Source organism: Apteryx rowi, unplaced genomic scaffold, assembly GCF_003343035.1.
Source record: "Apteryx rowi isolate R43461 unplaced genomic scaffold, aptRow1 scaffold_392, whole genome shotgun sequence".
In the NCBI taxonomy this organism is placed as follows: Eukaryota; Metazoa; Chordata; class Aves; order Apterygiformes; family Apterygidae; genus Apteryx; species Apteryx rowi.
Genome location: NW_020450441.1, coordinates 533,875 through 561,578, shown reverse-complemented (window position 1 = coordinate 561,578; position 27,704 = coordinate 533,875). Strand labels below are relative to the sequence as shown.

General features: G+C 36.2%; 1 protein-coding gene across 1 annotated transcript in view; it reads right to left on the bottom strand.

Annotated features, from left to right (window-relative positions):
- Positions 1 to 27,704, bottom strand: part of LDAH (lipid droplet associated hydrolase) — a 116,096-nt gene that overhangs the window by 58,724 nt on the left and 29,668 nt on the right. The window contains exon 3 of the mRNA XM_026074628.1: positions 10,875 to 11,044. Coding sequence (XP_025930413.1) covers positions 10,875 to 11,044 — 170 coding nt within the window. The remainder of the gene's footprint in view (positions 1 to 10,874; positions 11,045 to 27,704) is intronic.

Here is a 27,704-nt window from a genome sequence, read left to right as displayed (position 1 = left end):
TTCACTGTGAGGGTGACAGAGCACTGGAACAGGTTGCCCAGAGAGGTTGTGGAGTCTCCTTCTCTGGAGATATTCAAAACTCGCCTGGACGCGATCCTGTGCAACGTGCTCTAGGTGACCCTGCTTGAGCAAGGGGGTTGGACTAGATGATCTCCTGAGGTCCCTTCCAACCTCAACCATTCTGTGATTCTGTGATTCTGTGAAATCTGACTGATTTCTATAAAACTTATTCTTGCTACTGATTCCTTTTACTCCTGCAATAAACTCCTCAAACAGGACACAACTTTCTCAATAAATATAAAAGCTAAGGCAGAGAAATATATTCTTCCACTTTCTCTTTAGCTTTCAAAGTAAGCATCCCAAGACTTCATTGTAAACTGTGAAGAATGAAAAAAAGTAACAGTACAACACAGTAGGATATATTTTTAATTATAATACTATCTCACCCTATGCAATTTCTTCTAACCAGAAGACCCAAACCAAGTTCTTCTCCACAGCCTGAACAGCTGTTATCACATACAATGAAATGCAAGAGCTGAAGCAGGAGTTCAGCTTCTTTGTTAAGGGCTCAGGATTGCAGGCAGAATTATAGTTTAACATAGAGCTTCTAGGAACAGACACTGGCTGTTAGAGATACTGGCCATACTCAGAGTTTACCTGCATGTTTGTACAGTCTGTGTTTAAGGTCTCCACAAAATCCCTTCACATGCTCCTTTCAAGAACAATTCTTTAATGCCTTAATTGACTGCTTTCCCCTTTTCTCTATTCAATTTTAAATTAGTGTGAAAACTGCTGATTTCTAGCTCTATTGTATTCTGTAGCAGCATATTAAATGCAGGAGAAAAAACAAACAAGTGCAAGGTATGTGCAACATATCTTGATACTGAATTTTGATCAGTTGGTCCAGCTCTTCAAAGGAGCTGGGAATACTTTCAAGTATTTCCCCGCATACACATCTGCAGCCAGAATTTCAAAAGACCTCACCACCCAGCATAAAAAGTTCTTTGGGAAATCTGGCTTTCAAAAGGGTGTTGAGCTCTTTTGAAAATATCAGCTATAAATCCTAATTGTTTTTGAGATTCACTTCTTGTTATGTTATGTGTTTATGATTCTCTCATTTTTATAGAATCATTTAATTTAGCTATTACAATATGAATCCAAATTTTTGGAGATGCAAAATAACAAAGTTTTATGAAGAAATCTGTAAAAATCCACAGTACTTAATAAATCCTGTTATTCTGTCATTTACCATTATAGCCATCTTTTTATTTTTAGTCCTTCATTTCCTCTTCATTCTCATGTTTTACTTTGGATTCTTGATGAATGATCACAGATTCTGGTTTTCAGTTTATTTTTATTCCTTTGCTGTTTGTACATTTGGCTACTTTAGTGTCTTTTAACTTCCTAGAAAAAATAATTTTTATAGGTTTATTTGAATTCTGACTGCATACATTTGAAAAGAAATCAGATGTTTCATTAGTAACGAAATAAACACAAATGTGTTTTAAAAATTCAAGAGCCTCTTCAAATCAAAATTAGTGTTCCTATGTTTCCTTACTTTGAATTACCACAGAGACAAAAAACTTGGTCACCATATTGTTTCTATATACAGTTAAGCAGTAAACCAAAACTATTAAGGAAGGTGACAGAAGTTGTAAGTTTTAGCGAACATTAGGAACTAAACAGGATTATCCTTAGAAACTTCTGTGACCTCATTTTTCCCTTTTTCCTCAGACCTCCTAATCACAGGCTTATGATCTAAATGAGTTAACCTTAAAGCAACGATATTATTGACTCTGAATCCTATCTCTTAAAAACGTGAATCAACATTAAACAGAAACGTATATTCATATGCTAGGTAATTATGTTCTGATGGATATACATACTGCTGCTGGTTTTGCCAAACCAGTCTTTCATTTGCACCAGATATCAATTTTAATTTTCTTTGGAATCCTGGAAGAAGAAAACCTGAGAGCATTTATTAAAAAGATGAACATTAAAAGACAAAAACTTGAAAATTCCTTTCCCCAGAAGCAGGTAGATGGAACTACTCAGTAGTTCTCTCTGGAAACAACCACTTAGAGAAGACAAGTCCACAAAGAGCAACCAAGTGTGTGACTAAATGAAAAGGAGATGCTTTTTTTTTTCTTTTTGAAAGTCTCTGATCTATAGCTTGCCACAACTGAAATAGTAAATCAATATCTGTCTCTCTTTCTTTTAGTAACTTTAAAGCATGTCTAATAAAGAAATCTAACATTAACTAGCAGGCAGTTATACCCTGTTGACCACAACATATTTGGTCAACATAAGATTCAGAAGTTGGTACCATGTGTAAGAGACCACACAAAGTATGAAAAAAACCTATTTTCTCTGCTTAAGAGATGAAAGCAAAAAAGCAAATAGACACAATGCAATGTTCATTATCTTCACAGAGTATGACTGAAAACTATTCTGAAATTATTGACAGGTTTAGCTATTTGCTGATAATTAACAGATCATGCCACTTTGGCTTTGAAGTCAATTTTCCATTATAAAAATGGTATTCTTATTGCAAAGAAAGATGTATACACCTCTCCCCAGTGAAAGCAAAAGACACAGATTTGCCTCCTTAATTTGCCCTTAGGCATTTTTACATTCAAAGACATGTCATTTTAAGTCTCCTACACTTTTTTCATATACATGAGACAATTCACATTCTTTTGTCCTGCAAATTGCAATTTTTTTTTCTTTGTCTGTGAAGCAAAGAGCAATTTGAGGCAGACCTACACACAGCACCTGACAATCTAGACAACGTCCGCTTCTACTCACAAAGGTGGTGTCCAGTGAGGTTTATACAAAAATCCTGTCTGCCTGTTGATTGCTGCATTTTCTTAGAGTTTACATTTTTTAAAGCTTTTTTTTGGCGGGGAGGGATAGAAAAGAACATGACTGGGACCATTAGGATTACAGAGTTTGTCATCAGGCCAGTGAAAATAATGGTTGTTAGGGGTCCCTTGGGTGAACTGACGCTCTCAACTCAGTTACATAGTTACTGACCTTTTGCTGATAAGGTTCTGAAGTTTTGTTGAGCTTTTAACTCAGGCTGGTGGGCTTTTAGGAGTGTCTCTCAGCCAAAAGTTAGTATCTCTCTAACAAATCTTTGTTTGCCACAGACTCACCCATTCTTGCTCTTTGCTTTTCACCCCCACTCCACCCCAAAGAGGGAAGGTTTTATATTTATCTTAGATTTTCATATGAAGATTGTTTTCCCTTATTTCTTTTCTTTTTTTTCCCCCCCAAATCTCTCCAAAAATCTTTGTAAAAACTCCCTTGATGCTTCAAAGACATACTACCTTATTTATTTTATTTGGTCAGGTTTAATAAATCATCTATGTTATTTCTTGCTTTTTCCAAATGACAGACCTGCATAATCTTAGCATATGCACCAAGCTCCTGTTGCTTGCTTTATTGACTGTTCCACTAGATTTACTGGTATTGCCTGAGGCTTCACTGAGAGAAGATACTCTGCAGAACTTTGTCATCTGCTGCAAAGTGGATTATGCAGCCCCTGCAATGTGTATATTGTCAACTAAAGCAAACCTAAGTCTAATTGGTGGCTTAGACCACCTGTGCCTCCTTTTATATGCTCCCAAAGCTCTGCTATTTACCAAGAACTGATGAAGAGAACTGCCAAAAATATATATTATAGAAAGAGTCCAATCCAGAGACCAGCTTAAGACATGCGTAAAGTTAAATTAGCATATAAGTCTCAATGAAGACAGTGGAAGATTGATTAAATCTGTGCAAAACTGTATTAGATTCCTTCTTTTTTTACGCCCTCAATGGTAGAAGGGGGATGAAGATAGGTGTACATTAGCTGAACACTAAGTTGCTTAATTTTTTAATATAAAGTTCAGTTACCTGGAGTGGATAGACTGAAGGAGAAGAAAAATACATCACACTTAATTTAGCTTTACATTATAGTCTAACAATTCACAGCTTTCTTCCTAAGATACGTAATTATTTGAAATGGGTACCAATTCCTTTGTGAGAGAGGCTAAATATAACCTTGTATTTTTTTTTCCCTCCATAATAATTTTGTGCATGTGGCCATTGGGTTTGTGTTACTGTAAGTCTTTTCCCCATTTTATTTTCTTTTAGTTTTTTTTTGTGCTTTATCATTCAAGCATGCAAGTAACAAAAAATTTATATAAAAATACTATATTTCCATTCTGCTTCTCCAGATCATGATTGCTACTGCTAAACATAACCACATATCTATATCCCCACCCATCCCTGCAATCCATTAAGGAACTAAGAACAAGCAGTTCCCAGTGCGGACAAATCAAAACAAGGCTGCACAAGCCAAGGACATTTATTCACATTTCTACTGTACTGTTGGCTACAACACACATGGGTACACAGGTCTACAAAGCGTACTCCTCTACATAAGAGTACATATCACCTGTCTTCATAAATCTTCTGGCTATTTTTCTGATTTTATGAAGTCTCACTGTGCTCTTCAAAAGATTTAAGACAAGATTACTTTTGTAAGAGAAAAAGTACAAGGTGGGAAAAAAATATATTTGTCCACTGAGCATATTTTAAACTTTAAAATTGTCAGCCAGGTGATCATCAGAAGTGATCTTACCAAGACAGCAGCAACATCAACCAAGTTTGTTGAAAGTACCATGAGAAGTAATTAAGGTAAATGATAATCAATATTTGCATTAGAGGATACAATGTTAAATGAAATGCTAAAAAAGAATCAAAATTTGTATTTTTGTTTATCTCAGGCGCTTTTAGATTTTCATTTGCTATTTCCAAAATGCACTATAATTTTTAAAGACTTCCAAATCTGATAAATTAGTGTCCATTCAAAACATGTTTTCTGTAATGATGACACCTGTCTTGATTAATGTATATAGGTACTAATCTCAGCAAAATAGAGATTGTACAAATGTCATGGCTTTCATGCAGTCTTTTCCCTCATCTGTTCACGCTGCTGAAAACATTTCTTATCATCTAAAGGTCAGAAATGCTTAAGGATAGTTCTAGCAGTTCTTGTACTGTTAATAAATCTCCCTCTTTTAATCTCATAGTCTCTGTGGATTTCCAGTAATTCTATACTAAAGAATTTTGTTTTCTTGTAGGGGACACTTGTTTAAAATTATGGTTACTTCCCTCTTTCCTGTCATTAAAAAAGTGTTTCCCAAATTCATGATCAAGCTTTCAAAACAATTGAAAATAAATTATTAATCTAAAAGGGTCACTAGAGTGAATTTTGTATCAAAATAAATCACTTGGCAGAGGAATTGACATATTTGTCTCTCTTATGGTGCAATCCTACTTTCACTAAAGCTAGGGGGAGTTTTCCACACACTTCAACAGAAAGGAACTAGGTATTAACCAGACACAAAAGAAGCATATTCAAGGCATAAAGATATAGGTAGCAGAGATTCTTACACTTGTCTGAGTGAGAATTTAACCACTGCAAAACCATTTACATGCTCTCTCTCCTCTCTCTCCCATAAGTTAGTATTCTAACCAACCCAAAATGATGTGAAAAGAGCTCATTTAGCAGCTGGGATATCTTTGCTATGATGGCAAATTATGCATTTGCCAGTATCAGCAAAATAACCTCTCCTTGCCTCGCTCAGCTCTTAGGAGAACATCTCCAAAAAAGAAAAAAGACATCTACTTGAAGCTTTTGTCTTCAGGGAACTTTAACTGAAAAGGATTATCCTTGCCAATAAACTTTGGAAAAACTCTGATAACTTACAGAATTGATGTTGACAAAGAGATTTCATAAATGAAAGCCTGAGTAAAGAAAATCTACACATGGAAATACTACAGAATAACTCCATGTCTGAATACTCTAGTCCAGAGTGAATCTAGAGTACATTTAAAACTACTACCTTAATATATTTTGAAAATAGATCAAGTTATATCAGAACAAGACATTCAGTTCAGAACCAGAAGGTTTTTACACRACTTATGCAGCAATAACTATTTTGCTTTAAACATCACTTTCTGTCTTACTGCAAATTAGTATTCATGAATAGACCATCACACACCGTTAAGAGAGAGAGAGAGGCTGCATGGAGATGATCATGGACAACATGTTTTTTAAACATAGTCTCTATATTTTCTTTCTTCTGTAACTGAATAATTATTTATTGCATTTTACATAGTATACAAAGATACATCACAATGCAAATTATTTTCTTTTACTGTCATTTTTACTGTTTAAATAAAACACAGTTTAAACAAACTGACTTTATATATACAGATAACTTCTCGCACACCCTGAAAAAAAGAAATGTCCTGGCTAAGAGATGGCAAAGAGTAGAGAGCTTCTGAAACCTTATATCCCAACCAATATCTTTGTCAGAAGGGTCATGTGCAGAGATGTCTCCTTCCACTAAGATGTGCTGCAAAGGGCTGCAGGTAATCATGAAGAAGCAGACTCTTAGACTAAGGGGGAAAAAAAAACCTAACAGGATTGTGATATCTGTCATTCTGTTGTGTATCTGTAGGCCATTAACGTTTCTAAGCAAGCTGTTCATAACAGATGGAACAATGTCTTTTGGTTCAGGCATGAAACCAGAAAATAAGGAATACATATGTCAAAGCAAAGGTGTGATTTAGGGAAGCAAGAAGGGTAGTGAAAGACCGTATTATTACCAATGCAACAACAGAAACTTTGGAATGACAGGACAGAAAGACTACTCTAGAATCAGCTAAATTTAATAAAGAATGATAAAACATATTCCTGCTTTTTTTTATTAATATCGGAAATAATGGCAATAGTGTTTTATAGAGGAAAGTTTTTTTTTACTAAATATTTTGAAGAATGTATACAAGAAGAAAGAAAAACAGCTTTCATGCACACATAGGAGTATCACCTAAAATAACATATTTAATATGCATTTATGCTTCAATCAGCTCTGACAAAATGCCTCACATTGTGGTCATTTAATTCATGAGACCATTAGTAATACTAACAATGGGTGAAAGGAACATTTTCATGTGGATTTGAAACTGGTTAAGGACACAGAAACCGACAGCAGGGACAAACAGAAAATTTTAGTATGGCAAAAGGTTAACAGAGAAATACCCAGTAACCCCTCCTAGGCATCTTTAATTTATTTATAAAAGGGAATGAATAGCACCAACATTTTATATGGCATAAAATAATTCAGATTAGTTAGCAATGAAGAAATGTTTGCTTAACTCAGGAAATCTCAGTTAGTGGACAACCTCGTGATGGGTGAAAGTCTACTGATTTATGAAGAATAAGACACACTGAAAAACCTTCTAAGCCATGTACATTACCGAATTCTGAAACAGCTGTAGCTCCTCAAGAGAAAGACCTGAATGCAATTTGCATATAGTCAAAAGAAAAAAAACATGAATATATGGTTATGCCACTGTATACATTTCTGGAATCATTAAATATGAACTATAATATTTTGTTATGCTCATTGTATTTCTCACAAGGAAGGTATAGACCAAAAGGAATTCTGTTTGTGAGAGAGAACATGGTGAAGGGGAGATATGGTAGATGCAAAAGAACAATGCACAGAAATGGTGTAGTGGGCTTTCCACGATGTTAACTTGTCTTATACACAACTATTCCAACACATACATTGTTAGCTATTATGTCTAAAATCAGTCAAGTTCTAGTAATATCCATTATTCTTTGGTACCACTGAGATATAGGTACAATGCATGGTTTTGAATCACATATTACAGAAATGTTATTTGCTTAAACTGAGAGGTTTTATACTCTTACTCATCAATGAGTTTTACAAGAACAACTATTCTTGCATCATATGATGGGTTTATTAACAAGCGTTAATTGGGATACCCACAAAGGTGCTGGCGTTTCAAAAGCACCACCACAAATGAATGATGTAACATACTGAATTTCATTAGCAAGGTAACATGTCAATCTTCTCATTAAATTAATGATCAAACTGAGTACCTTAGGAAATACTTAGTGGTGTCCCCAGCAACGCACACAGAAGGGCTCCAAGCAAGGATTCATATTTTGGAAGATAGTGCCTGGACGATGTAGCCTATTTATGATTTAGGCCCCAGCTCCAAAAACTGAGAAAATCATTATGTCAGTTAGCTTCATTTCTCAGTTCTACCAGCTGAATAAATAGCAAAAAAAGATTATGAGGTTAAGAACAAGTATCAAGTAAGCTGAAGAGTAATTTTTGCATTTTTCTGTCTCCCAGTGGTCTGACAAACTCTGGATGCTTCACTTCCCACGAACAGGTGAATCTAATTAGGTTTGATACCCACCACAGTAACTGAGAAGTCTCCAAGGTTACATCCGTACCAGCAAATAGAATGGCCAGGGACTATTTTCTGGTCCCAAGATTAAGCAGAACAGCATGGGATGGCCTGTGTCCACGTGGCCCCCTTCATAATATCCACCTCTTTCCAAACAGGTTGTTTGCATCCAAACGGACCATTGGGAATGGTCCCTGGCCTCTGCCAAGCCCAGAACCATGCCAGGGTGTTGTCTGGGAGCAGCTCCCCGTTTGAGGCCAAAAGTGTCTTAGGGACTAGTCCAAGAGTTTAACTGCGTAGTTGGCTATTTGCCAGCATTAAAACTCATGCTGTAGCCCCAGCTAGTTAAAAGTATACAGGTAACCCCGTGTGGCACTTCTCTACTAATTAGACTTAATCAAAGGTGGCAACATGAGACACTAAGTTTGTGTTAAGGGGTCTCCTGTGGAAACCGTTAACAGAAGCCTCCCTGAGAGTCAGCAGGAAAATAGGGATGGGGTCCAAAATTGAATTTATCCCAGGGGTRTATTGGCAATTTTGGTTTCATTTCTCTTGTAATAAAAAAGTAAGGCAGTATTTAACAGAAAGGTAGAAAACAAACTTTAAGAAAAACAAAACAAAATGCAGAACATAATTAACCTGCAGAAGATAGCAGGGGCCAAGAAATTAGCAGCATTCAAAACAACAGCTGAAGAGCAACCAAGAAGGACAGAAGAGGACATAGCACTTTCTCCATTTCATGCCTGTGAGTCTAGTTTATCAGGTTCCTTCATCACTGCTCATGAGAGGGACAATCTAGTCTATATTTGATTAGATTATGAAAGGGCTTTAAATTGGGTACCAAAAATCAAATCTGCTAAACATACACTCCAAATATAAATGTTTACTGAATTATTTGAACAATAAATACATCACATTAACCTCTAGCTCAGAATAATAAACTGTAAGCAGTGAGAGGCTCTTAAAAGCAGAGAATTTAAGACCAAAACCAAAACTCATATAATAAAAGAATATCACATAAGAACTACACAAAAATAAAATCAAATGATCTAGCTACTAAAATACACATATGTGCTCAAAATCTTGTGGGAATCAAATATTCCAGTAAAAATAAAGGGAGGGATGGAAACACAAGTTTCTTATTATCACACTTCATATGTTATAAAGCCTAACAGTTAACTTATTTTTGGCAAAGGGACAAAGGTTTCACAACACTCTGGCTTGCACAAATATTTTCTATTGTTAAATGCATCTTAAATGTAGCATGTCATATGGTAACTTCATGTGCACAGTGCACCATGCAGTTTAAGAGTGTCCCAAAGATACCTAAATTTCAACACACAGATAAATATCATACTGCCAGCATCAAGTGGACCGGGTGTAAAAAAATTACACAACAATTCATATTTTAATTGAAACCAGATAAAACCTTTTGTATAATAAAGATTGTAAGGATGTCGAACAAAGAAAAGTTGATGTTTTTGGACAAATTAATGCATATGATATTTTCTAGAACCTTCTGTATTGAAAAGATAAAGCAGTAATAAAAGCTCTCTCAAAAAGGCCCTTGTTTATAATCACAAAATAAAATAAGCCTGTGGTAATATATCAGGTTAACCTCATGTTTCATTTTTTTAGTTGCTGTTTCCTTTAAAGGACAGAAAAAGTTAGATGGGCAGCAGAAATGGTTATGAAGAAGTGGAAGAACCTACTCAAGAATATATTAAATGCAGACTTACACTAACATTGTACTTCCTTCCACTGAAGACTGTATAATGTAACAGAAGAGGCAGTGATTTAGGAAGAGCGAATATAAAAAGACAGCGGATACAAAATAACAACAACAATTCAGTATTCTTCATTCATCATCCACTACTAGAGTGAATTATTACTGAGCACTAAGAATTTGGTAGTTATTTCCAGAGTTGCAAGGACACTGTCCTGCCTCAGCCTTTGTATTGCTTCATAGGGGAAAAGAAAAATGTTGAGGCACAATAACAAGAACATGCAATAACACCTTCCATCTCTTCAAATTACACAAACCAAGGCTGATCTGCAGAAGCAAGGATATACGCATATGTACTAAATTTTAWAAACAATATCCTTTATACTACTACTCATTGCAATCTGTATTACTATTCTTTTCCTTATATTTCCCCATGTATAGTTAATAATCTGCTTGCCTTGAGCTAAGAAGATGCTATTAAAATCATAACCAGTCTTAACTTTTGATGTAATAATATAATATAATTACCAAACATCTAGTGATCTAACTGTTTATAAATTATTTAAAGATGAGAAGACAATAAGAAAGTCCTAAATATATTCATCACCATTATTAATCTTTTATATTACAATGGCATTTAGAGGTCTCAATTCAACATAAGAACTTTACACCAGACAACTTTTCTATATTTTATTAGGGTTAGTCATTAATGTTTTTTTATTTTACTTTAATGAGAACTGGGACTAAAAGTTTGTGTATAGCAGAATATAGCTTCCACAGGAAAGACATGGCATTACCCATAGGCTAAGCACGTACTCTGCTTCGCTATTAATGAAACTTTCAGGCTGTAAGGTTGATGTACCTGAAGTTCTGATGCTCGCTTCATCATTTCCAGTGTGATGTAGCAACCAATAGAATGAGCAATCAGTACCAGCTTTATATCTTTTGACACATTCTTTTTGAGGAAGTTCAGCTTATGCTCTACTTGTCCGTTAAGTCCAAAAACATCCTCTAGCTCCTTAATATCTGTGTCTGAAACATAAAAGAAAAAAGGTCCTTTGTTTTAATATTGGAAATTTCAAGTACCTCATTTTTCTTCACTTCTTTGGAAAACTCCAGAATAAATAAATAAATAAATAAATAAAGACCTAAAAATTTTAATTTTATGTTAGCACCACTGGTAAACACAGACTGATGAATCACCTGTTCAGGATGTGAAGCCTGACATTTAATTGGGGAAGCAGGGAAAAATACAGAAACACATGGAGCTTGACAGCACATCATCTGGCATTATGTTCTCTTTCATTCAATACAAGACCAAACTCAAGGCATTCGATCAACTTAAACCAATCCAACCTCTTCAAAAGAGGCAACTTTACCTTCTGAGATCAGGACCAGCAATGTTACACAGGAACAAGAGACCCTTCATTCAAGACAAACTATCACCTATGTCCTTGTGCACTGAGGACCTTCATATATCGAAAATTTCTTGTCTTAAAATAAAGACACTCACAGAAGTCCCATAGAATGAGGAAAAATATGAAGATCAGATGTGTCAATATGGAGCACTAGCACTTCAATAAAATACATGTATTTAGGCAGGTTCTTATCACTGTCAATCCAGCCATAAAGAGAAAGATCAGGTTAGAGCTTCAGGGTTCCACATTACTGCGCATAACTTATGATGAGAACTTCACTACTCTCTCTCTGGCCAACCAATAAGACAAGGACAATCAGGTGACTGAAGCACAACTTATGGAGAACTTGGGCACCTTTAGCTCATTAAGTGGGTGACATGGCTCTAAAGTTCCTCAATGTAAGATTTCCTCTTTCATCTTCTAGGAAAGTGCTCTATCGACTAAACTAAAAGCTATACTAAGGATATACCATTCCTCCTTTTTAAGCTGGATCACTGTATAGAAAGGACTGCAAGAAGAAATACTGAAAAAAAGAATGAAAGAAGAGAGACATCAAGCACAAAGCAACATATTCCTATAGCTTATTTAAAAGAGATGTACTGGCACTAATATCACTTGGTCGCTTAAATCCATATTATTATCTGAATTCATTTTTATACTTGGACTTAAACCCCTAATCTGCTACACTCCTCACATGATGACTTGCAATGCAGCTTTATCCGGACTGAGGCAAAAGTCCTGGCAGCAAGATTCAGACGTCTGATGGGGACTGGCTCATCACTGAGCTCCGGTCCTACAGACAGCATGTAGGTTCCTGACAAGAGCCACCCACCTCTAATGGCTCAGGAACAGCTAATGGGGGTAGCACACACACAGCCCTAAGTGGCCCACCAAGTATTAGGTGCTTAATTTCCCCGTCAGCTTCTTTTGAGGTCCTGTGCATCAGTTCCCTGCCTGGAAAATACAGGTGGAAAAAGTGTCCATCAGGCAGAGATACTGTAAAGATACATTTAAGGAGACAAAGGCATTCAAAAACTACTTTAAGAGAAAGTTAGCTAGTAATGTAGGCCTATTTTAGGTATAGCTGGTTTTGCGCCTGCTTGGAGAAAGTGCTAAAAGGAGTCTTTCTCCCTTTAACTATGAACATAGTTCATCACATTATTAATGCTACCTAGTCTTTTAACGTGCAGGTAGTAAATTTGATGGCAACGGGTCAATAACTTCACATGCTAAAATTATTAAGGTACTGAAGTTATCAGGAACATAACAGCAATAGTATTAATTGGTAGTCTAAGTGGGCTGCCAAAATATTACCTTTTTGATCATATAAAAYGATCAATGTATAAAATAAAATGTTTTGAAGCAAAACAATTGCTAAAGAACGTGTTCTGATGCCTTTTTTCTGAACCTTAAGCATTTATCACAGAGGTCACAACAAAAAGCTTTTTTCAACCAAACCAATATTTCTACTAAAAGCACTGATGATCATATTCCAGCGTAATTTACAGTAGTTTACTTTAAATGAAAAAGGGGTTTATTAAAACACACTCAAAGAATGCAAAATGAGATGAGAATTAATATTTTGCCTATTAGGCTTTCTACAGGTAATGGAAAACAAAAAAAGCCTGTTCTGTTTTCCAAAACCCTAAATAAGGGCCTAAGGCCAAAACATTGTTTCTAATCTTAGCTTCTATTTTTAGCAAAAGCTGTCTTTCCTACTTTTTATTTATTTGTGCAGCAGCTTAACGTCATGCAGGAGTGGGCTGTCTAAATCACAAGTCTAATTAGGGGTATATATAATCCACATAACACAAAGAATACCAGAAATATGATGACTCAGTGGATACAGCAACAAGTTACAGGGTATGTCACCTTGAGCATATGTATGTTATCATATATTGTGCTGAGCAAGTCAATTTTCCTTTGTAAATATTTGCTATTATTTCCATACTTTATTTCTCAAGCATTGCCAATGCTAGTGAGAAAAGAGCTTGCAAGAAATGTTTTTTAAACAGCCAGTTTTATTATGATTGATTATGATTACAGACACCAGTTCAACTGCATTGGGCCAAGCCATGGTGCTGCGCAGGATTGCATGTAAGATGGTTAGTTATTTAGATTCCCAAGTCTATTGGCCTATTTTATATACACATACAATCTCTTTTAGATTGAAAGCGATTCTTGACAGCCAATGCTGACCCAAGAGAATTGTTTCAGCAGTTTAATGCAGCTTTTCCTTTCCTTCTCAAATGCTGGTATGTTGCCAAATCAAGTCATATTGGTTATACTTCTGGAAAAGCCACACTGGAAGATAAGCAAGTGGTGGAGTGTTTGGGGATCCATACGCTTTCTATTCATCACAGACTGATCCAGCACTCTTTGGTCAAGTGAAACTCCTATGTCACATAACTCTATATAGAAATATATATTCTATCTTATTTCTGGACAAATATAAAACCGTCCATGTCTCATGTTAGCTCACGTCTCCCCAACACAAATGTTACACTTATAATAGTCCGAAATATGTGAGAGCAGGGCTGTGTCACAGGTTTGAAAGATTTATTTATTTATTTTATGGAATAAAATCGTCCAGGGATTGTCCAAAATCAACATGAATTTCTTGGGTGGAGGAGCTTAAATGAGATCTTTATATAAGCAAATAGACTTGCACAAACACATTGGCAGTTAGCTCTCCAATGGCTCTACATCAGAGAAGGGAGCAGAGGGTGAGTTACTCCACCTCAGGTGTGGAATAAATGACATGGCTGAAACAGAGCTCATTTAAGCAGTTTTCAGATAGTAGTAATTATACGAGTTGTATCCTTATGCTGCAAACACCCCATCTGGGCCCAGGCATGTGATTTTGAGGCTCTGTTTAGCTAAAGTCTATTAAAAGAAATATTGTATTTCTGTATTTTCTTTGGCAAAGCATTAATCTTCTGATGTGCTTTCACAAAAACAAATGTGCAATCACTTTAATGAATCTCTTTTTCTGACCTCTGCTAAACCCACAGTCAGAAAACAATGATAGATTAAAATAAAGTGTTTGCTCTAAGATTAGTCGACGTGTTAATCCTGCTAGGAAAGACAACTCTGGTGTTCAGGGAAATAACAAGAGAAATTTGTTTTTTTTTTTCCTGATGTGTACGCAAGTGAAATTCTTAGGCAGAAGAAAAAGAACATCAGCTATGAGCAGACATTAGACTGAGGAAGATTTAGCCTTTCATTAAAATTCTGCAAAAATCATAGATTCCTTCTAACTGGATGATTCAAAAAGATACTGGAGGGCCAGATTTGCCAACACTACTTAAATTTGTGCATCTAATTTCTGCATGCCTTTGTCCTTCCCCAATTTCACAGAAGAACGCTTGTGTGTCCAGCTTCCCAGCTACCCTGCTCTCAGTGAGTGACTGAACATTTAAGCTCAATACGTAGAGACACTTGTGTGCATTTGTTACAGAAAAGTCTGTCCCAGGACACCCACTCATACACTCCTTTATACAGGAATACTACAAGGCCTACAAATTAGTCATGAACAAGTAATGYACAAGATAGTTTTGGTTTACTTTTTAAGTAAAGAAAGAAGATCAAGCATGTTTCAAGTTATGGAGCAGAAAAGAAAAAAAGAAAATGCTGTTTTTTATCCTCAGCACAAATGTATTTATTTAACATTTCYTGTGGCACGACAAAGACTAACTGAATCACTGACTTACTATAAACATGGACTGCTACAAGTAGCTTCTTCAGGAAAGAAAATCTTTCCTGTTTAAAACAAACTGAATAAACTAATTACAAATCAATTACAACTAAAACTACATTTGAAATAATCAATCCAACTCATTTTATTGCGTTATTACGAATCTGAAAACCTATCTGAACCACAGATCATTTCACCTCTGTTTCATGTCTCTTTCCTACCTCCATACTCAAAATCAAACAAGCAAAAAAGAAGTTTTAACTTTCTTGGCTTTGTTTTTACATAACAAATTAATCATAGAATGGATAAAAACTGTATGGGAAAAGGGGACAAAATGGTAGGATTTACATCAGGTTATGAAGACAGCCCAGTACTTCTCTTTATAATAGTGTATCATCATTACAGTGCAATAGCCTGGCTTCCATGAAGTGTATCCCTTGTGGTCATACGTGTATGCCAATTATTTAAGAAATCTGTTCTAGCAGAATACAGATGCTACAGAGTATTCTTGAGTTAGGAAGAAATACAGCACTTTGAAAGGTAGCAAAAGATCATACCGTCATGCTATAATGGGAAATAAAAATGTGACAATATGAATATATATCATATTCAAAGTATCCAAAACAATAATTTACATTTAAAAAGTTATATAAATTTTATAATTTATATAATTTAATTTATACATTCAAGGAGGAATCACATCAGAAGCCACTTTAAAGGCTTTACAGTGTGTTCTGGAGAGGCTAAGAGCTCAGCTGCATGTACATAAACTGCATTGAGAATAGTACACTTGTGTTGCTCTTCCCCAAAATTATTTAACCTATCCAGAGAGAGGAAAATAAGATGTTTGACTGCTTTCCCTTTGCCACTAGTGGGATCTTTGAAGCAAACTAGTCCTGGAAAATAAAGTCTAAAACAATAAATTCAGATTAGGAGTGGACTTGTCCCAAAACATCATGAAACCCCTAATGAATCAAAGGTCCTGGAATGTTATCTCCAGGATGTTAAATGAACAGGGTACCTGAGGAGTCCCTTAACAGCCAATTGTATAAATAAATGTAAAGGCCACCCACTTCCTTCTGTCGAAATGAGCCATGATTACAGACAAAACCGTGGTAAAGTGCTAAAAAGACTGTTTATAAATTTTCCTTTTTTTTTAAAGGAATTGGGAGAAGGATTAGGGCAAAAAAAGAGGCCAGAGAGAGGCAGAGAGGCAAAACTGGACAGTATTGTCATGACTAGACACTTTGATAACCTGCTTATTGGAGGAAATAGGGAATCAGATGTTAGTGAAAGCTAATGATTTTCAAAAGATGAGAAAGGGAAGGTCAAAGACAGAAGGGGAAGAGAAAGAGGTGCACACACAGAGAAAAAGGTCTCAAGGATCTTATCTGGATATCCATGAGGCCACAACTTTAACTAATGTCACATCTCCAATTCTGGTAAAACAATGTCTATGTGTTGGGGTTTTAACACCTTAGAAGAAAGGGGCAAAAGTTCTCTCAACCTAGCATTAATGTCCTGATGCATAAGAACTGAAAGTGGAGATTAATCTCTCCTTTCCCTGTCTTCTTGGCTTAGGTTTAACCACTGTCAAAGCACATGCACAAAGCTGCGAATTTAAAGCAGTCTCATCAGTTTTCCAATCAAATGGGTTAGTACCCTGTAATGAAAGGATCTCCATGGCGGTCTTCATCTCATTAACAACATACCAGAAGATTTAAAAAAAAAAAAAGAAAAAAAAAAGGAAGAGTCATATTATTGCAGGATATTTGGTACCTATACTGGGAATACGTAAAAAACTATACAGCACAAAAGTCAGACAGTTAATTCGACCTTGGCCATAATGAACTTAACAGAGGTATGGTAATTACCCACTATCTTTTGCAAGACAACAGACAAATAAGCTCAGTTGTTAAATGCTTCTGTTCTCTTAGGAAACTAGGATTGTCAAAATCTCTTCCAAAAAAAAAAAAAAAAAGGATAACAAACATGGACATCAAAATCCTTATTTTGATGGACAAGAAGGGACAAGAAACAAGCTAAAATACCAAGGTGCACATCTGGAATCCTTGCCCTGAGCATAGTAAGAGGACAAGAGATAAAAGATTTCCATATGAGTCTACGTTTCTAAATGGCACCACTAACAGGGATCACAGATCGCAGATGCAAGATGCTGATTAAAGAGTGAGATGATCATGAGAATTTCTGCATTGGACTGTTGAGGGTGACCATAAGTCTCCATATCTTGCTCAGAAACAACATCTGAAGACATCTGGAAATGGCCCAGATGGGACAACAAATACCTAAAAGAAATGATGAGAAAGGCAGATGCTAATGTTTCAATGAATGCTAGCAAGTAGTTGGGGGAGCCAACAATAGACTGCTGAAAAAAAGTCATTTTCTTTGCTTCTGTGGATATACTATATTGAAAAAGACATGTAGCCTGTGACCATGGAACCCATATGCCAAAATGGTATTGCTGGCTAGACTCTTAATACATTGCAGATCACAAGAATGTGATGTGGCCTGTCTTGAATAAAGCCGAGGAGCTTCCGTATTACTAAGAGGCAGATAAACCTTCATGGATTCTTCTAAGTACTCACAAGATTCACAGCTCAGCCACAACAAGATTCCAAGATCTGGAACTAGGCTCCTCTAGATTTGTGGTCTACAATGAAGGAATCAATTCAAGCAAAGAGAAAAATCCCCCTTCCAGGAGGAAAATATTGTATGTGACCTTGTGACATGAAGCTGACAGACAGTATCAAAGATGTGAACAGCATCAATGAATCTGGCATCACGATCTGTGTAAAAAGGTAACTTGCAATTATATGCCATGAAGGAAAGGGAATTAAAAATCCCCTAACCTACCTGAGCTGTATCTTCTCTTTCACTAAATCATTTATTCTGAGGAGGTAGTGCCAGGATATCAAAGGACAAACTCTAATGAACCTAGCATACAAATTTCATGGTCAGGAGTTTTCAGAAATGAATCCTGTATGAGATAAAGACAAGTAAATATCTGGAGACTGAATCAGGGAACTGGAAAGAGACTCACCTCTTTCTCTCAATATGCCACTCATTTCAGCTGCATGATACATCACCATACTCCTTTATGCTAACAGTGAGGAAAGAAAAAAGTTTTAACAGATGAAAATCTAATAACATGACAAGAAAGTATCAAAAGGAAATAAAGCAAAATTGGGGAAGGTACTGAAAGGTCAGCCATGGTATCAAAATGTGTGTGKGGGGGGAGTGGGTAAGGCACAAGATATCGAGTAAGGCCAACTGAATAGTTCAGGAGAGCTAATCCAAGGTCATGTTAAGTGTACTATGCCCTCACCAAAGACTCTAAGTGCATCCAGCATAAAGGGCCAAGTGTTTTAGACTTTATGCCCCACCTCTTCTTTCCACTCTACCTATATACAACACTGGAGAGAAAAGCAGCAATTGTGATTGAGTAACTACTGTCTATATGAGGCAATTTGTGCTTAAATTAAATCAAGTTTAATCTTTGCTTTCACACAGCAGCAGGCAGAAAGCAGCCCCATAACTAAATTACTTAGAAGGAACACTTGCTAAACTGGATTGCAGAGTCAGAAGTTTAATTCTATAAAGTAAATAACCCATTTGTTTTTGTTGTATGGCAAAACACCGTAATTCCATATCACTGAATGATGCCAAATGAAAATGTTTAAATAGAACTGTAAAATTAAAAACTGAGCTTTCAGGTTCGCATGTCTAAGATAGGTAAACCTTTTAGAAAATATAGCCCCTAAAGATATATTGCTTAAAGCCTAAATGCTTCACCCAAACTTTGATTTGATTATTGAGCCCTTGATAATTTGTATCAGCAAGCAATAAAATGCCAAAGTAATGGGATGGAAACCAGAAAAAATGTTCAATAAATACTGAAGAACTCCTACTGACACCAGGAACCAGGTCTTAAAGCATTGTGTTTTAGATTAACCCTTAGACCTTAATCTGGCCCTGGTACCCTCAGGAACTGTTCATGCAACTTTTAAGATAAACACACCACTCATTAGTGTTTATTGGAGTAATTACTTTTTGTAAAGGTATCCTCCACAAATAAATTACCATTTACTCAAGAAACTGAAGTGGTCATATGCATTATTTTCTTTATTAGAAAACTAACATGAGACCTTAATTTACAAATTAAACTACTGATTTCCTTTGCTATATATGTTCCTATTTCTGGGACACTTTTTTAACACCTAATCTGTTTTTCAAACACCTAATCTGTTTTTCAAAGGAAGCTCTATTATAATTAAATCATTACTGGCATAATCTGACAGAATGAACTAATAAACATGACAAATACTAAAAAACAACTGTTGATTAAAAACATACAAGAGCACACTGAACTTATTAAATCAAGACCTCTGAGAGAGACTTGTTTTTATTCCGTGTGTGCATTCTTGCTTCCTCCTAACAGATCAGGGCAACTATTAACAAGGTATAATAAGGTAACAGTACAAGCTTTGAGATAAAATTCTGCAGTTGCGCCCAATTATGGCAAGGCAAGCACCATTAGATTGTGATTTTATGGTGTAGTTCTATGCCAACCTATATGCAGCATAATCACTTTTACATGCATAAAGTAAACCCAATATAGGTGTTTTACATAACACAGGTAAAAATTTTTACCATATCTAGATGATTGTATTTTACAGTAAATAAGCTGTATGACTACAGAAAGTGCAAGTTACAAGAATTTTCAATTAAAATAACATAACAAAAGGCAAAGTAAAACAAAGCAATAATAAAGAAAAAACTTGGCTGGGGAGGGGTTAAAGAACCATCACTGTGGAAAAACAGATCTAAATTTCCATTGTAGAATCACCTCCAGGAGTGAAAGCTAAGAGGTCTGAGTCAATGAGAAGCTGATCATTCCTGCAAGTTTCTTGTTTTCTGGATACTCTCAGTTCTAGTGAATTCTGTGAATTCCCTTCATCACTTGCCCACGTAAACAAGACTGGAAGGGACTTCCTTGCTAAGGCAGACCACCACAGTAAGATATATCTAAATATATAGGAGTAGGAGTATAAAACTCATGATTTTATTTATCTCATAATTTCCTTACTTCCAGGCTGCTCCAAAGCAGCACTCTTGACAGCAGCACACAACTTGGACTACTAAAGACTGCTTATAACAAGAAGGAGCACAAGAAAACAACATTATGTTCTGGCTTTACCATAAGCTAGGCTTTTATCTGGGATTTACCAAGGTAAACTTTTACCCAGTTTTGAAGTTAAGTCTGGGTTTGCATATCTACACTTGCAAAATAATAGATAACAAGTAATTTTGGTGCTGACAATCTTTCAAAATCTTCCAGCAATTCTCCCCTCTTTCAGTAATTCCAAAATAAACTCTACCACAAAACTACCTCTACCGAAGTTGATTACAGAAGAATCACCAAACAGAGCCTGAAATAGTAAGGACTACATACAGGCAAACAGGTACAAAACAAAACAGTGATACCAATATAGCGTTCTAGAGAACTGCTGAACACATTGCCCTTTTTGGGGTGCTTAGACCTCTGGACTTTCCAGGATAACTCTGGAGCAAAGACACGCCAAGACAGCTGCCGTCAACACAACAGGTCCCAGCCTTTCCGCACCAGCTGCTGAAGTGAAGTTCACTTCAGAAAAAAATAAGGTAAAAAGAGAGATTTGGAAGAAAGCAATGAAGGCTACTGCCTTGCAGTGGCATAGACTTCATAGACAATGATAGAAAGCAGAGCTCGTATACTTGAAAATATGGCGGTTGACAAAATGAAGTCAATAAAAAGATTTTCAGGAAAAAGGCAGTTTATTACTGTGTTTACATTTACACTTAAAAGGGCCTGAGCCTGTGGATGCCATCATGGTAACAATAATGTATGCCCAGCCAACACAGAGAAAATCTTGCAATTTCCACTACCTTGCTGATTTGATCAACTTATTCCACAGAAAGGGTAGGCTGCAACATTGAATGTAGGTCCCCAAAATCTCACATGCACTTTCCAAAAAGTCGTATTTCCCTTGCTTTGACTGACTGGCAGGTGGCACCCCTCCAAATTTCCACCTTATGAGTTTCTCTTAGGAATACTCATTTCACATATGGTCCGAAATAATATTTTCRCATATGGTCTGAACCCAGTTTCACAAGGGCAAATGTGTTTCACTGGTATTTAAATTTGCACCATCAGCCTGAGGCACATAATGTATGAATCTGTCCAGGAACCATGCACACAGTACATTTACCGTAATGAACATTCTTCAGTGCAAAGTATATTAGCATCAATATCTCTTCATGTTTGGCCAGATATAACATCTCCCAATTAAACAAGGGGAAATTTCAGCCTTCAAACTGAGGCACAGAACTTTCTTACTGAATGAAGTAGCAAATGAACAACTTCAGTAAACAGTCCACTTTAACCAAGACTCATGTTTGTACAGTTCAACAATGCAAGGAAAACAAAATTATGATGCTCTGCACGTAATCAAGACTGGGCAGATGACATTAAGAGGTAAAGAATTGGAAGTGGCAATTGCATTTGTGTTCAAATGAACAAAAAACTATGAATGTCATCTCACAGGAACCGATTCAGTAGCTGCACGTTAAAGATGGCACTGTACCATAGCAGGCAAGGCTAGCCGTCTCACCTGTTGAAAACAGCACTTCCAAACCTGGAAAAGTTTAAACAGATATAAGTAGGGAGAGGGAGGGAGGGAGAGCAAACAAAGGAGAGCACAAATTTAGTGGGAAGTACGACAGCAGGCCAAGGAAGACAACCCATGTTATTCCACAGATAAGGAGTAAAAAGAACTATAATAAACAGTAGGAGAAAATGGCAAGGAGTGCACCCCAGCGGAGGGAGGGAGGGAGGAAAGGAGAGAGGGAGGGAGAGAGGGGAAAAAGCAAGCTGCTCACAGGGTATCCAGATAGGCAGGTATACTGTACCGCACAAGTAATGATATAATTTGCTCTTTAGCGATAAACAGGAAGATAGCTGGATAGATCAATGGGTGACACTTTCTGAATTGCTCGATGCTTCTACCGAATTCAGGCTAAAACTTTTAATTTGTTAGATGAGTGCTGACTTCCTTTGAAAATCCAGCCCAAAATTATATTTACAGCTTTGTTACGGACAAAGACTGGAAGTATGAAAGTCTTAGAGTGATACTTAAAAACCACTAAGGCATTTCCTACTTAACTAGCTACTATAATGGCACTAGTATAACATTCAATAAAACTTAAGGCTTTTTTTCCTTACTCTCCTAAATATTCATATGGGACTATACTACATCAATAGAACTGTACAGGAAAGAGTAGGTTTGTATCTTCATTTGCCCACAAAAATGTTAAATTTAATATTTAGAATAACTACCTGCAGTAAACAAATCCAAATTATACAACAATACTGTCTAGCATCCTTTTTTTTTGAGTAAACAACCCACATATGCAAACCTAACATTTTTCCATCTTTAATCTGTATCCTTCAAGACTGATTGATTCTAAGAAGTTTTCGAAAATACATCTTAGATTCCCTGGTGCTGTAAACTGGTGCCACAACACTAACTTCAGAAAAGCTACGGCAGTTTATTCCACCTGAGAATTTGAGCCCACGTTACCGGCACCGTGGGCTATAGAGCGTAAAACATATGCAATATATTTAGTACTGCAATGCTACCTCACAGTGCTTAATCCAGGAATCCAAACATTCCCCTTCTGAAAAGTCTGATTATAAGCCTTTGATTGGTCTGCTCTTTGCACAAGCAGTGCAAACTGACAGCAAATGGAACCAGTCGTGACTCAGTGACTCCTGCACTGGAAGTCAGAGCACCAGGGGTTTTGCTGCCGGCTCACATGCCGTAAAGCGAATTCAGCAGACTGGAGAATCTAATTCTCTGGTCTGACACTCTTCACTGAGTTTCACGCTTTGCCATCACCTGCACTGGTGCAAAATCAGTGGAAAAGACCACCATTTTGATTTAGGAGCATTTCATATTCCATTTCTCATTACTTGTACCAACACACAGCATAAGGCAAAAGAGAACTGAACAGAGCACCATGTGTAAAAGCCTGAATTTATTAAAATCAGTGACAAAACTATGGAGAGGGACTAGAGTTTCATCTTGTACTTTCTTTAAATATTGTAGGTTTATTTATCCTATTATTACAGAAGCATCACCTGTTAGGTGCATGCATTGAATAGTGCAAACTATATACTTTTGGGAAAGAAACACACTGTTGTCAGATTAACCACTTTAACTTATGATTTATATCTTCTCTTCTATACTATTATATTATGTTATTTAAAAACTAATTGGACAATTTCTTCCCTGTTATCAAGACTGTAGTTTCATTCTTAACTTTGATGAAGAAAATGCTGAAGGCTCCATTCTTAGTCATCTTGCTGAACGATATAGCATAGCAGGTATGGCAACATGCCAAACATACTGTGATGGATTTATTTTTCTTGGAGTTTTGCATTACAGCTGAAATGGAGACGAAAGTGCTACTGTTGCAAAGCTGATTTTTCATTATAGATTAATAAGGGTTTTTTTGGTCTTCATTTTACATAGGTGAAAGGTGCTACACAAAAAACAAATCAATTCACCTGTGAATCACAAACAGTGCTAGGGTCACAGTCAGGCAACGGCAGATTTTTTTCATTTATTCACATCAGTAGACATCCAGGTCATAGCTCATTAAGAACTCTTGGAAACTGTCTGTGGCTTAAAAGTACAATTTATACAGAAAGACAGCAACTGAATTTAATGTGCCCTGCACATAAAGAGATCCAAATATGATCATGTAGAATTTAAAATAACCTAAATTTCATTCAGGAATACTGAGGTTGGTCTCTTTGTGTTTGATTGCAGGATCAAACTTTTTCCTCCAAATCACCTAAACACTGCTACAGAAATCAATGGATTCTCAGACAGCAAAGACTCAATGGTAATATGTTCAAAAATACAGTTTTATTCTGAAAAAAATGACCCTATAATGACATTTCCAGTGAATTTTAATAGATTCTGTTCTATCACTTAAGCCAACAGGTTAATTTGTCAGCTACGCAGAGTCACCTGACATCAGAAGTCATTTAATAGCTGTAGTAACTCCGATTATTTTAATAGATGTCTTAAAGCACAAAACATAACCTTTAGAAAGATAAGAATGCGTCTAACTTAAATCTAAAGGATAGTCCTGTGGAATATGAGAAGGAGGAAAAAGGAAAAATCCCTTTATCCAACAAGCAGCAATGAGACTCCCTCATTCAGCCTGAGCCCACATCACTGTTATCATTTTGTCCTTTATCATTTCTCAAAGAAGACAGCCCTAATTTTAATCTTGGTAACAGATCTTGTTAGATGCACTAGAGGGAAGAGCAATTCATTAATGAAACTGATTATCTAAGAATGAGCCCACTTGCAGTTATTTCCTCCTGCATATTCTTATATCTTTTTCCATTTGATATGCCTATATTGTCCCTTAAAGAAAGGGAAACTACTAATAACAAAGCAAATAGAAAGGTGGTATGTTCCAAACCAGATATTTTTAGAATCTGGAATTCTGCTGTGCATAGCTGATGGTTTTTCAGTCTTATGACTGTAGATCACAGTGAATTAAAAACAAAACCACTATTAAACACTGCTGAACTGATCTGTACCATTTATTGCATACTACATTGGCATCAAAATTAAGTCATCTAAGGTCTAGATAATAAAGAAATTACTATTAATAAGTAAAATTTATTGGTCAGTTTTCTTCCTACAGCTAGTCTATATAGTGAATAAACTTTTTGATTGAAGCATCAAAACAAAACCAGACCCGTTACACCTTCAGACACAAAGGATTATTCCCTACTATGGGGGTAGTCTGTTTTCATTCTGTTGGCAGAAGTAAATGTTTTTTTCAAACTGACTTGGATTAAAGGATTCTTAAGCATTCTCCCTGGGGAAAATAATCAGAATCATTTCAATATTTTGCTTATTAAATTATTTCAGTTTTACTTTCCATACAATAGTATGGTAAACATTCAAACAAGTTACACTGAAACATCGCAGCGCTGCTCATCTCAGTGAACTGTGGCATGCCTTCTAAAGTCAAGACACCGAAAGATATAAATGTTACCTTTTCATAAGGTTCAAATTCTTGAACACTTTTCCCCCCACTAACAGCCATCTGCATCTAATTAGAAGTGATGGTATCAGTTGGAGAACATACCTATGTCATGGGGTGAAAGGCAGAAAATGATCCATAAACAATCTTAAAACCTAACCAAAATTTCCAGGAATGCAGGCAGCAAAGACACTATACTCTCCAATGGATGAATGTCAAAAATTTTTTTAAATCTCTTGTTTTCTGAATAAGGATCCAGAAGACTGTAGCACATTTCAACAATTATTACTTTAAAACATATCTTTAAAAATAGAATTGTATTAACCTTATCTGTAGATTGAAATTAAAAATTCTCATTCTTTTAACAAGGGAATTAGTCAAATAAATAGTAGAATGGATTAGAAAGCTATCGATAGGCATTTGTTCATAATATGCCTATAGATAATATGATGACAGTGAAAATCCTTGAGAGAAACAGAGAATATAGGGAACCTATTTTTCATACAGCTATAAGAAAAGTAAAGATAAAATCATATTCTTGGTAACATCAACACAAGCTGGTCAAAACTCCATTGAAGTCAACAGAATAGAGAGCTCAGGATTAAGCAGTACCAGAATCAACTTAATAGTGTTTAAGTGAACTTTATCAATATATATGTGGCTGTTAAGGTACGATGCTATGAGCTGTTAAAATTGCTAACTTTTTGGATGATCAGAAAAGAAAAATAATAGGGCAACTTAGAAATACTTTGCATATGGCAAAATTTTATTTTCTTCCTTCTGATTCTGAACTAAACAAGATTTTAAAACATACTTAAAATTAAATAGTACTGATAAATTCAACAGCATATGACAAGATTTCACTCAAAGGATCTATTTGGATGATTATGGGGCCTCTATCAATAATGAACCAAATGTGGCTCAAAGGAAAGAAGTGTTACAGTAAACAGAAGACTACATCTCTAGTGCTATTTGCTTTTCACACATTTTAATTTAAAACATTCCAGTGGGATCACAACATGAAACATTCATTCGTTTACTTAAAATAGACACCCAGCACTAAAACCATGCAGTGAAATACAGATCTTACGAGGCAACGAGAAAAATGCCAGCATTTCTATCAATACTAATGCCTCATCATAACTTCTGTTTACCTATCCACACGCATGCACATTTCCTTCCTTAAGGTGCCTCTTCCAAAGACAAGGAAGGAGTAAGGAGCAACAGCAATTGCTGCATCAGGAGGGGCGGCAGGACTACACTGCACTGAGTTGACAGTTCCTATCCTGTTTTGGGAAAACAACCCGTTCCTCCACATACACCCTGATTTGGGATACCTCACTGCTGATGAATACCATGGGAAGAGCTCAGTGGGATTTATCAATGCAGAGGCCAACTACATAAACAGGAGGTTTCTCCTCTTTATAAATTTCAAAACCACAATTAATACGCAACTGGCTTAATTCTACCTAGATGACATGGTTGTAACTTGTTTTTTTTAATGCATCTACGACATAACACCTTTGGACAGAGAGATATCTTGCCACGCAGTTCTGTGTTAAGCAGTGCTAAGTGTTCTGGAACACACACACGATTATAGAGTCCTCAAGGTCAGTAATATTTATACATAACTGACTAAACCTGGAAACAACTTATATTAAAAACAAGGTATAAAGAAATTTATCTAGCTTTCAGTGATTCCCAGATATTTTAATGTATATGCCTAGGAAGCAGATAACATTGTTAAAAATATAAATTAATGTCAAAGAAAGGTGTTTAAGATGCCATTTCAATTGCCTTTCCTCTGCTTTTTTCCCTTTGCTTGCCTAATACAAGATGTAAACGTCTTTTAAACACAGCAGTTATCACTGTGTACCTTAAAACACTTTGYTTCAAACTCTGAATCTGTCCAGATACCTAATATTACCATAGTAATACTGTTTGATTACTATTGTAATACTGTTTGATATCTAACCAAACAGTGCTGAACTCCAGATAAGGATTCACTAATTGAAGACACTAACTTTGAGGTAATACTGACTGAACAGGTTGCCAATAGTCCTCATTTACCTTAAAGAAGCAGTATAGGTATTCTTCAAAATCAGCAATCATTAAAAACATCTGTACTACTTAAAATAAATGAGAGCCACAAGATAGCTAAAATTACCAAACGCATATTGACTCCCCACACCTTTGTGAAGAGGAAGTCGATGAGGTGGAAGAGGAAGTCGATGAGGCCTTCTACAGACAGCTGGAAGTAGCCTCATGATCCCAGGCCCTGGTTCTCATGGGGGACTTCAACCACCCCGATATCTGCTGGAAAGACAACACAGCTAGGCACAAACAGTCCTGGAGGTTCCTGCAGAGCATTGGTGACAACTTCTTGACACAGGTGGTGGAGGAGCCAACAAGGAGAGGTGTGCTGCTGGACCTCGTACTAACA